The sequence below is a fragment of the Danio rerio genome, chromosome 14, assembly GCF_052040795.2.
Source record: "Danio rerio strain M-AB ecotype USA chromosome 14, GRCz13ab, whole genome shotgun sequence".
In the NCBI taxonomy this organism is placed as follows: Eukaryota; Metazoa; Chordata; class Actinopteri; order Cypriniformes; family Danionidae; genus Danio; species Danio rerio.
In genome coordinates, this window is record NC_141034.1 from 55,911,749 (window position 1) to 55,924,012 (window position 12,264).

The window sequence follows — 12,264 nt, forward strand, 5'->3', positions numbered from 1 at the left end:
ATTAATGCAGGCTAAACAAATAGTGAAAGAAAAAAACTTTAATGAAACCCACCACATCCCCAATAACCCACCACAACTTCTTCCGTCATCATTATATTTTGCAGGTAACCCTAAATGTTTTTATACATGTGAATTGAATGACTCGAGAGGCGATCACTCTGCAATCGTTACAAGTTTAGGAGTAATCTACTTGTAAAAAATGTGTTAATCCACGGGCCACGTATGTACCGAATCGTGGGTTGTGATCTGTATTCCGTTACACTCCTAATGGGTGATATATTAACAGTATAACGATAACAGTTTCATCATTGGATGTGTTTTATCTTTACAGTCACGGAGTTGCTCCCTGTCCTGTTACTGTCAAATCCAAACCAGCGGACAAACATGATGCAGTTCAAGGTAAGAGCATACACACACACACACACACACACACACACACACACACACACACACACTCTTATTTTTGTCTTAGGACAATTTTGAAAAGCTTTTTTGATCCACTTTGAATGTTGTCTACCGTAGTGCTCTATATCAGTATTTTCCCAAGCCTGTTCCTGAAGGCACACAAACAGACTCACTTTCAACCTCTTCCTAATCAAACACACCTGAATTAACTCAGAACATTAGAAGAGACTCCAAAACTCTGTTGGTACTGTTGGAGTGCATTCAGGAACATGATTGGGAAACACTGATCTATATAGAGCAGGGGTGTTCACACTCGGTCCTGGAGGGCCACTGTCCTGGAGAGTTTAGCTCCAACCCTAATCAAACACACCTGAACCAGCTATACTAGAAGATCTCCAGGCAGGTGTGTTGAAGCAAGTTAGAGCTTAAGTCAGCAGGACACCGGCCCTCCAGGACCGACTTTGGACACCCCTGATATAGAGTGTATTGAGTGTTGCTAGAGCCAGCTGTTGTTTGTGTTTGTGCAGCTCCAGCTAAAGCACCGGTGAGTTCTGGTCCGGCGTGTCGGCCCCCGTGGGTGACGGACCCCGGGTTTGCAGATCGATATCATCCAGATAAAAGCAGCACAGTGGTGACGCAGCACACGCAGCCGCTGCAGCCCACTCCCATGCAGAACCGCAGCTCCATCCTGCAGGCGGCGCAGCAGAGCCCGGCCCACAGCAGCACCGCAACACCACTGTGTGCAGCCTGCAGCAAGATCATCAGGTGCGCATCACTGGGCTTACAGTGATTACAGTAGTGTCAGGGCTTACAATGGAGGATGGGCATACAGTAGTGCCAATGTTTACAGTAGCGTTAGTGTTTACAGTAGAGGATGGGCATACAGTAGTGTCAGTGTTTACAGTAGCGTTAGTGTTTACAGTAGAGGATGGGCATACAGTAGTGTCAGTGTTTACAGTAGAGGCAGTGTTTACAGTAGAGTTAGTGTTTACAGTAGAGGATGGGCATACAGTAGAGGCAGTGTTTACAGTACAGGATGGGCATACAGTAGTGTCAGTGTTTACAGTAGAGGATGGGTTTATAGTAGAGGCAGGGTTTACAGTAGAGGATGGGCATACAGTAGAGGCAGTGTTTACAGTAGAGGATGGGCATACAGTAGAGTTAGTGTTTACAGTAGTGTCCGTGTTTACAGTAGAGTTAGTGTTTACAGTAGAGGGGCATACAGTAGTGTCAGTGTTTACAGTAGAGGATGGGTTTATAGTAGAGGCAGGGTTTACAGTAGAGGATGGGCATACAGTAGAGTTAGTGTTTACAGTAGAGGATGGGTTTATAGTAGAGGCAGGGTTTACAGTAGAGGATGGGCATACAGTAGAGTTAGTGTTTACAGTAGTGTCCGTGTTTACAGTAGAGTTAGTGTTTACAGTAGAGGATGGGCATATAGTAGTGTCAGTGTTTACAGTAGAGGATGGGTTTATAGTAGAGGCAGGGTTTACAGTAGAGGATGGGCATACAGTAGAGGCAGTGTTTACAGTAGAGGATGGGCATACAGTAGAGTTAGTGTTTACAGTAGTGTCCGTGTTTACAGTAGAGTTAGTGTTTACAGTAGAGGGGCATACAGTAGTGTCAGTGTTTACAGTAGAGGATGGGTTTATAGTAGAGGCAGGGTTTACAGTAGAGGATGGGCATACAGTAGAGTTAGTGTTTACAGTAGTGTCCGTGTTTACAGTAGAGTTAGTGTTTACAGTAGTGTCCGTGTTTACAGTAGAGTTAGTGTTTACAGTAGAGGATGGGCATATAGTAGTGTCAGTGTTTACAGTAGAGGATGGGTTTATAGTAGAGGCAGGGTTTACAGTAGAGGATGGGCATACAGTAGAGTTAGTGTTTACAGTAGTGTCCGTGTTTACAGTAGAGTTAGTGTTTACAGTAGTGTCCGTGTTTACAGTAGAGTTAGTGTTTACAGTAGAGGATGGGCATATAGTAGTGTCAGTGTTTACAGTAGAGGATGGGTTTATAGTAGAGGCAGGGTTTACAGTAGAGGATGGGCATACAGTAGAGTTAGTGTTTACAGTAGAGTTAGTGTTTACAGTAGAGGATGGGCATACAGTAGTGCCAGTGTTTACAGTAGAGGCAGTGTTTACAGTAGAGTCAGTGTTTACAGTAGAGGATAGGCATACAGTAATGTCAGTGTTTACAGTAGAGGCAGTGTTTACAGTAGAGTTAGTGTTTACAGTAGAGGATGGGCATACAGTAGTGTCAGTGTTTACAGCAGAGGCAGTGTTTACAGTAGAGGGGCACACAGTAGAGTTAGTGTTTACAGTAGTGTCAGTGTTTACAGTAGAGGATGGGTTTATAGTAGAGGCAGTGTTTGCAGTAGAGGGGCATACAGTAGAGTTAGTGTTTACAGTAGAGGTAGGGTTTACAGTAGAGGATGGGCATACAGTAGAGTTAGTGTTTACAGTAGTGTCAGTGTTTACAGTAGAGGATGGGTTTATAGTAGAGGCAGTGTTTGCAGTAGAGGGGCATACAGTACTGTCAGTGTTTACAGCAGAGGCAGTGTTTACAGTAGAGGGGCATACAGTAGAGTTAGTGTTTACAGTAGAGGATGGGTTTATAGTAGAGGCAGGGTTTACAGTAGAGGATGGGCATACAGTAGAGTTAGTGTTTACAGTAGTGTCAGTGTTTACAGTAGAGGGACATACAGTATAGTTAGTGTTTACAGTAGAGGCAGTGTTTACAGTAGAGGATGGGCATATAGAGTTAGTGTTTACAGTAGAGTTAGTGTTTATAATAGAGGCAGTGTTTACAGTAGAGTTAGTGTTTACAGTAGAGGCAGTGTTTGCAGTAGAGGGGCATACAGTAGTGTCAGTGTTTACAGTAGAGGGACATACAGTAGAGTTAGTGTTTACAATAATGTCAGTGTTTACAGTAGAGTTAGTGTTTACAGTGGAGGCAGTGTTTACAGTAGAGGCAGTGTTTACAGTAGAGACAGTGTTTACAGTAGAGTTAGTGTTTACAGTAGTTATTGTTTACAGTAGAGGCAGTGTTTACAGTAGAGTTAGTGTTTACAGTAATGTCAGTGTTTACAGTAGAGAATGGGTTTATAGTAGAGGCAGTGTTTACCGTAGAGGATTGGCATACAGTAGAGTCAGTGTTTACAGTAGAGTCAGTGTTTACAGTAGAGTTAGTGTTTATAGTAGAGCATGGGTTTATAGTAGAGGCAGTGTTTACTGTAGAGGATGGGTTTATAGTAGAGGTCGGTTTACCGTAGAGCTAATAGATAAATTGTTGCAAATTAAAATTGTAATTATTTTTTTATTTACCATGTTTCCTTCATTCTTTTCGTCTTCCTTTTTCTTCTCTTTCCTCCCTAACTTGTCCTTCCCTAATTAGTTTCTTTTCTACCTTCCTTTTACTTCTACTTACTGTACATTGCTTCCCTTCTTCCTCCTTACATTATCCTTCCTCCCTTCCTTTCTTTATACCTGCCTATGCTCTAAATAAAGCAGCCATAATCATTTTTGTGCTACCATCAAACAATATGATGTTTTTTAAATGTGAGAATTGATATCACTTACTAATTCATTAATCACTCACTTGACTTGCGCCACCTACTGGTGGTTTTAGTGTCCTTTTTTATGCCTTACACTCAGCAAAAATATAATTATTGTTTAACAAAATATTGTTTAATTATGGCTATCCCCAACAATATTGATATACAGTATAAATTGTCAGTATGACACAGCACTATAATGCGCACTGCTGCAAAAAAGACCGGAATAAATCTGAATTCAATGCTATTATGTGACACAGCTGTGATTTAATGGATTTTAATTATCCCTAACTATAGTCCCTTATTTAGTGCATTTTTGCTGCATTTTTAAGCTCTGTTTGATGGTAGAAAGTGCTGTATTTTTGCCTGGTTTGCTATTATTTTTGCCCCAAACCGATTTCTGAATTAGCAGTTAAAATCCCAAAGCTGCTGCCGGCAGCCTAAAATACCTGCAAATCAATGAAGACTATTCGCTAAATGTCATTACTTACAAAACATGGTGAGGGAAAAAGGTTGTGTCCAACTTTGCAAGGCAGCAATATTTCTTGAAATCCGGCGAGCACAGAAATAGCGGCGTGTCCTTGGGCTCTCTGCCGTGGAGAATCAATACAGAATGGAGCCGGTTCCTGCGCCTGACCTACTATTTCCATTCCAGTGGCTTTTGCACACTGAGCACTTCTGATCGCTGAAGTCTTTTGTGTTGCTGCTGTGTGTTTTAGGGGACGGTACGTGGTGGCGCTGGGCCGCTCCTGGCACCCGGAGGAGTTCATGTGCTGCCAGTGTAAAAGACTGCTGGACGAGGGCGGATTCTTTGAGGAGAAAGGCTCCATTTACTGCTCCAAGTGTTACGACAACCGATATTCACCCAACTGTGCCAAATGCAAGAAGATCATCACCGGGGTGAGCAAATGTGCTTCTGTAAACACACACTGAGGATGCATGAGGAGAACATCAAGGAGAAGTGATGCTGGAAAATCACAGCAGTAAATAATATTGGGGATTTGTTATAATATAATATAAGGGCAGCATGGTGGCTCAGTGGTTAGCACTGTCACCTTACAGCAAAAAGGTTGCTGGTTCGAGCCCCAGCTGGAATACATTGTCTCTCTCTCTCTTTCTCGCGCTCCACAGGAGATCATGCATGCCCTGAAGATGACCTATCATGTGCAGTGTTTCCTCTGCGCCGCCTGCAAGCTGCCCATCAGGAATCAGGCCTTCTACATGGAGGAGGGAGAGCCGTACTGCGAGCGCGGTGAGACACTCGCACACACACGGCCGGCCGCACATTGTATCGACAGCCCTCGCCGCGTTTAATCATTCAGATACTGCCTGCCACTTCACTTCAGATCCTGTGCATTGATCTCCTTTGCGCTTGACTATTTGCTCTTAATACAGTATTAGCAGAACGGCCACTAGTGCTCACTGACACCAGGAATATTGCCGTTCTGAAGGCTTTTCATTTATTCAAATCAGACTTTAGTCACACGAGTGCACAGCTGAAGGGTCAGCATGTACTCAAGACACTTTTTAAACTTTTTTTTAAGACTTATAATGCAACAGAATCAGTGCATGCTTGATTTAAACATTTTCTTTTCTTTTCTTTTTTTTTGTGTGTTTCCTCCTTTTTCTTCTCCTTCTTTTTTAATTTTTCCTTATTTAATTCCAATGTACTGTTTTGTTTATTTTAGGTTGTTTTTTTTATTTATTTATTTAATGTTGTTGCTGTTATTATTATTATTATTATTATTTTTATTTGCATTATGTTATTAGTTGTTTTATTTAGGTATTTTTGTCCCCATTCATTTAAATTTAATGTACTTTTTTAGGTTGTTTGTTTTTTCAATGAATTTGTTTTTATTTATTTATTGTTATCTTTCTTATTTTATTCTTATTTTTTGTATTAATTTATGTTATTTTCCCTTTTTCATTATTTAAATTAAATGTACTTTGTTTTTTAGGTTGTTTGTTTTTTTAAAACGTATTTGTTGTTAATTTCTTTTTATATATTTTGTGTGTTTTATTTATATATTTGTTTTTTTTTAAGCTTTTCCCCCTTTTTCCTTGTTCGTTTAAATTTTATTTGCTTTTTAGTTTTTTGGGTTGTTTTTTTATTTATTTATATAATGTTGTTATTATTATTATTTTTTGTATTATATTTTTATTTTATTTTTAAGTATTAATTTAAATTTAGTTTATTGTTTTTAGTTCTTTTTCAGTTTTGTTATTATATTTGTATTATATTATTATTATTTTTTTATTTTATTTAAAGCAGGAATTTATATACTGGACATTATTTCTGTTCAGTGACAAGACGTTTGTCTAAGCCAAGTCAGACCTTACTGTCCTAATGAATTAATAAAAAATCAGTGCATGATCATATTGTTTTGTGGTAAAATAAGTGTAATCTAGAGGCCTTTACCTTTCATATAAGACACCTCTAATGCCAAATGATCAACTAGAAGTCTAAATATCAGAAGTTAAATATCAGAGTGTTTTTCCTGCTATTGTTGCAACAATGAGATGCGAGGCGCAGATCAGATTAACACAATTTTTCCATGTTAATTTTCACTCATTCATTTTGTTTCCTGAGTGATGAAAAGTTGCTCAATTCAGCCTGCGTCTTTTTTTTTTTCTTTTAGTTTGTGTAGTGCAGTTAATCACATTGTTGGGCCCTAATCTTACACAAACAGACATTAAGCTATCTGAAGGCCTTTATTATGTAAATAGACTGGCGTAGCAGCAGCTTTGAGGTGTGTGGTTGTGTGTGTGTGTGTGTGTGTGTGTGTGTGTGTATGTGTGTGTGTGTGTGTGTGTGTGTGTGTGTGTGTGTGTGTGTGTGTGTGTGTGTGTGTGTGTGTGTGTGTGTGTGTGTGTGTGTGTCGTTTCGGCAACACACAGGGATTGTGCTGTAAACACTTACCTTGTGGACGGCACATTAAACCTCTGCTTTTAAGTTGTTTTTTAATGCTAAAAGTGGGCCGATCCGTGAGGAATCTGGAGCAGTGTGTGTGTGTGTGTTATCTCATACTGTGCATGTGAACGCTGAATCACTGTAATCCCTTTGCTTTTCCTTTTCGATAACACATTTCTTCTTCCATTTTGTCTCGTTTTTTCTGACCAAGCACTTTTTCTCACTACTATACTTATTTTTTAAGTGTCTGTAGTTTATCTGTGTGTTTTAATATTTGGCAAGTTTACTTTGACTACATTTCAAAACAAATTATTATATTTTTTATAATTCCACTACATTTGCTAAAAGAAGACGAGTCAAAAGTGAAGGAAAAGTGTAGAAATCTTCACCTGCTTTGATTCATGAGCTGTATACTGTATTCATATTCTCTACAGGATCAGGGCCGGATTAACCAATGGGCCTTATGGGCACAGGCCCAGGGGCCCGTGCGCACCAGGGGCCCCTGCGAGGGGGGAGAAAAAAAGACAATTTCGGAGTGTCTTTTTAGGCTAATTGCAAATAGCGCATCTAGCTATTCAGGGTTTACGCCCATCGATGCCTGATTGATAGAGACAAGATGAGTAAAGAGCAGTGAAATAATGTAGCCGCAGTGGCGCACCTTATAAGGCACACGGTATCATCTTTTGACGCGATTAATAATAACATCGGTTCGAATCCACCATCAGTTGACCTCGTGCTACTTTTTTTTCTCCCCATTACATATCAGATTGGAAATATATTTATTTTTAACAGGAAAGAAACATTTTTTAAAAATAATGCAAATGTGATATAAAGTCACAAGTGTCTCGTGGGTATTTAATAATGTTTAGCCTTATTATAGGCGCCTGCCGCGCCTCCCTCTCTTCAAAAACTCTATTGCTCAGACAACTGTATTTCCTCTGAGCAAAAAAATCGCGATCACATAGTAATATTATTATTATATTTAAACTGCCTTTCTTTCTTTAACTAAACAGAATGCTGTAATTGGTCAAGTGCGGAAACGTCAGTTTTGTAATAACCCACACTAAACTGAGCGGACTTTAGTGTAACGTTATACCTGTCATAGATCAAAAATGAGTGGACACGTGGATTTAGCAAACGCGAGAGAAAGAGGAGAGGAGGCATCTTTATTGAGGCATTTTCCATACACACCTTCTTTAAACAGACCCGTGATCAGGAGAATGAGGGTACAGAAGAAGACGTTATGGTAACTTTAAATGATGAGTAGCTAGCATTAACCAGGCGGAGGAGGCTAACGGCAGCCCAGCGCGGACTGGATTCATCGTGTGAGAGACAGACAGAAAGGGAGAGAGAGAGAGAGAGAGAGAGAAAGGCCCAGAAGAGGAGAGAGACGGGAGAGAAGAGGTATAGTGTGTGTGATTTCGGATACTTTTAGGTTTATAATCAAGTCTTCATCACGAGAAGAGTAGAGAAAATACAGGGAGAGGAGAGAGAGAGTAAATCAGTGTTTGTATTATGAAAGACTCAGATTCATAGAACTGGATTGGAGAAGCATTGTGTGTTATATGCCATGGCAATAATATGCTTTATAAGTTTGTAAAAGCAATACACTAAAATACCCTTAAAAAAAAATAAAAAAAATAAAAAAAAAATAAAAAATATATATATATATATATATATATATATATATATATATATATATATATATATATATATATATATATATATATATATATATATGTAGTTTTATTAGTATTTTTATTTAATGCTTTGAAAAATAATTTAAATCTTTGCAGACTATAAATCCATATGTACTATATATCATTTATTTAAATATGTGGGCAACAAATTATAGATTCATTTTATTTAAAAATTATTATATTATTCTTATGTTTTAAATTCAACTATAGGGGTGCGGCCAGGTAGGGGGCCTTACAAGATAATGTGCCCAGGGGCCCCTGATTTCTTAATCCGGGCCTGTACAGGATGCTTTATAATAATTTATTTGTCCTTTAGTCATTACAAAAGACAAAACGGAGCTAAAGGTGTGGAGTTTGCATGTTCTCCCCGTGCTGGCGTGGGTTTCCTCCGGGTGCTCCGGTTTTCCCCCACAGTCCAAACACATGCGCTATAGGAGAACTGAATAAACTAAAGTGGCTGTAGTTTATGGATGTATGTGTGTGTAAGAGAGAATGAGTGTGTATGGGTGTTTCCCAGTGCTGGGTTGCAGCTGGAGGGGTGTCCGCTGTGTAAAACATTTATTTATTCATTTTCTTTTTGGCTTGGTCTCTTTATTAATCCGGGGTCGCCGCTGTGTAAAACATATGCTGGATTAGTTGGTGGTTCATTCCGCTGTGGTGACCCCTGATTAATAAAGGGACTAATCCAGGGGTGTCTAAACTCGGTCCTGGAGGGCCGGTGTCCTGCATAGTTTAGCTCCAACTTGCTTCAACACACCTCCCTGGAAGTTTCTAGTAAACCTAAAAAGAGCTTGATCAGCTGGTTCAGGTGTGTTTAATTGAGGTTGGAATTAAATATGCAGGACATCCCTGGACTAAGCCAAAGGAAAATGAATGAAAACCAAAGCTAATCCAAAAAAAAAAAAAAAAAAAAAAAAAAACTGAAGACAGTCTAAAAATGACTACACCCAAATGAATATGTTGGGGAAAATATTAAATAATATTTTAATCCACAGGAAAAATCAAGAGAAACATAAAAAATACTAAGTTTAATTGAAATATTTTTGTAGTTTGTGTTTATTTTGTGTAATAACTCGTTTGAATGACCTGTCTTTCTGTTCAGTGACCAAACTCTTATTTTAATAGTTATAATGAATATATATTATATACATTTAACAAAACAGTTCTGTTTAAATACATCAGTGATTGTCTTTATTCACCTGAGAAATGGATAAACATTCAATTTCACAAGGAGGAGTACTCAATCATGCATATATCAGGGTGTCCGTGTGGCATGTTGTTAGATTGTCGAGAGACAGGGTAGTTTTACCCTACTGATGTGCTTCATTGTTGCACTAGTAATCCCGCTCCGTATGAGACGAACCACGGGTTTAGACATTTGGTTTGTGCGCTTGGCTGAGGAGCCACTGGCGCAAAGCCACCATCTGCGGGATTATGACTGAACGCCTATAAGGGAGAATCCTGCCTAAAGGCGACGATACCGCAGCGCCGTCAAACCTCCGATGGGCAGCCCAGGGTAGCCAGCCCCAGCACGGAGCGCCACCTGTGACTGGAAACAGGGATGTGACTGGAACAAGCGCCCCACTTGTTTGTGGGGAACCTGGTACTTAAATGACTTGTAGACGACAAGATTAAAAACCTTTAAGGAAAGTCTTAGTGTAAAATTTCAAGAACATTCGTATTAATTTCAGACCTTAAAGTCATAAATCTGCTGAAATATCGACTTGTAGATATTAAATAATTTTAAACGGGACTTAATTTTCCAATGTGCATGTAAAGCTACCCAGTCAGGCCAACACCTGTGTACAGTTTACAGTCACCAACAATACATCTCAACAGAACTATTAACAAAACTCATTCATCCATTCATTTTCGGCTTAGTCCCTTTATTTATCTGGGGTCACCACAGCGGAATGAACTGCCAACTTATCCAGCATATATTGTATGCAGCGGATGCCCTTCCTGCTGCAACCCATCACTGGAAAACATCCATACACACTCTTTGACAAACTCATACACTACGGCCAGTTTAGTTCATCGATTCCCCTATAGCACATGTGTTTAGACTGTGTGTGAAAGCGGAGCACCCGGAGGAAACCCACACCAACACGGGGAGAACATGCAAACACAGAAATGCCATCTGACCCAGCCGGGGCTCAAATCAGCGACCTTCTTGCTGTGAGGCGATTGTGCTACCCACTGTGCTCTATTTAATAATATGGTTCCTCACAATAACATGTGTGTGTGTTCTCCATGTATTTATAGACCATATGTGATGAGGACACTGACCTGGACAGTCTGTTGTACATTTAGTTCATCATTGTTTTTAAAGCTTGTCAAATAAAAGTTGTGTATGTATGGTGTGCATGTTTTGACGCACCATTTAAGTATTATTCAAGTAATTAAGACATTTATAATAGGACAAGAAAAAAATCCTTACTGTTTAGTCATGTATAAATGTCTGGAATTTAATTCGTAATTGTCTTAAAGTTTTTTGGCTTGGTGAAACCTGCAGAAATCCAAGTATATAATATTACATGAACTATTTAGGAGCAATGCTTGTGTCATAATTCAGCATTGAATTAGCTGACACTCAAACCAGTGATCTTCTTTACATTTACATTTAGTCATTTAGCAGAAGCTTTTATCCAAAGCGACTTACAAATGAGGACAAGGAAGCAACTTACACAACTATAAGAGCAACAATGAATAAGTGCTGTAAGCAAGTTTCAGGTCTGTAAATTCTAAGAAGCAAAACATTAGTAATGTAAGGTTTTTTTTCTGTAATACAGTTAGCGGTGGAGCCAGAAAGGCAATTGCAGATTAGGAAGGAAAGTGGAGACTGACAGCGAGTGACTCTGCCGTTCTGATGCAGTTAGGGAGTTCATTCCACCAACTGGGCAGATTGAATGCGAGAGTTTGGGAAAGTGATTTCTTCCCTCTTTGGGATGGAACCACCAGGCGACGTTCATTCACAGAACGCAAGTTTCTGGAGGGCACATACATCTGCAGAAGTGAGAGCAGAAAAAGAAGGAGCAAAGCCAGAAGTCACTTTGTAAGCAAACATCAGAGCTTTGAATTTGATGCGAGCAGCAACTGGCAGCCAGTGCAAACGGATGAGCAGCAGAGTGACATTTACATTTAGTCATTTAGCAGAAGCTTTTATCCAAAGTGACTTACAAATGAGGACAAGGAAGCAATTTATACAACTATAAGAGCAACAATAAGTGCTGTAGGCAAGTTTCAGGTCTGTAAAGTCTAAGAAGAAAAGCATTAGTAATTTTTTTTTTTTTGTAGTTAGTTGAGGAGTCAAAGAGGGTATTGCAGATTAGGAAGGAAAGTGGAGACTAAATAGTTGAGTTTTTAGTGGTTTCTTGAAGACAGCGAGTGACTCTGCTGTTCTGATGCAGTTAGGGAGTTCATTCCACCAACTGGGCAGATTGATCACGAGCGTTCAGGAAAGCATTTTCTTCCATCTTTAGGATGGAACCTACGAGGCGACATTCATTCACAGAACGCAAGTTTCTGGAGGGCACATACATCTGCAGAAGTGAGAGCAGATAAGAAGGAGCAAAGCCAGAAATTGCTTTGTAAGCAAACATCAGAGCTTTGAATTTGATGCGAGCAGCAACTGGCAGCCAGTGCAAACGGATGAGCAGCGGAGTGACATGTGCTCTTTTAGGTTTATTAAAGACCAC

The 12,264-nt window shown here is 39.5% G+C and overlaps 4 protein-coding genes across 6 annotated transcripts in view; 3 read left to right on the top strand and 1 right to left on the bottom strand.

The window, feature by feature from the left end:
- rnf44 (ring finger protein 44) overlaps positions 1–12,264 on the top strand; it is a 325,815-nt gene that overhangs the window by 224,434 nt on the left and 89,117 nt on the right. The window lies entirely within an intron of this gene.
- Positions 1–12,264, bottom strand: part of unc5a (unc-5 netrin receptor A) — a 716,311-nt gene that overhangs the window by 125,101 nt on the left and 578,946 nt on the right. The window lies entirely within an intron of this gene.
- Positions 1–12,264, top strand: part of pdlim7 (PDZ and LIM domain 7) — a 114,408-nt gene that overhangs the window by 97,786 nt on the left and 4,358 nt on the right. Inside the window, 4 exon segments of the mRNA NM_200840.2 lie at positions 332–399; positions 933–1,170; positions 4,675–4,855; positions 5,087–5,207. Of these exon segments, the coding sequence (NP_957134.2) occupies positions 332–399; positions 933–1,170; positions 4,675–4,855; positions 5,087–5,207 (608 nt within the window).
- Positions 1,478–4,446, top strand: LOC148679602 (uncharacterized). The gene is made up of 3 exons (XM_088651177.1): positions 1,478–1,488; positions 1,583–2,712; positions 3,203–4,446. Exons 1-2 carry the CDS (start codon positions 1,478–1,480, stop codon positions 2,571–2,573), a joined length of 1,002 nt encoding a protein of 333 aa, XP_088507303.1. The 3' UTR covers positions 2,574–2,712; positions 3,203–4,446.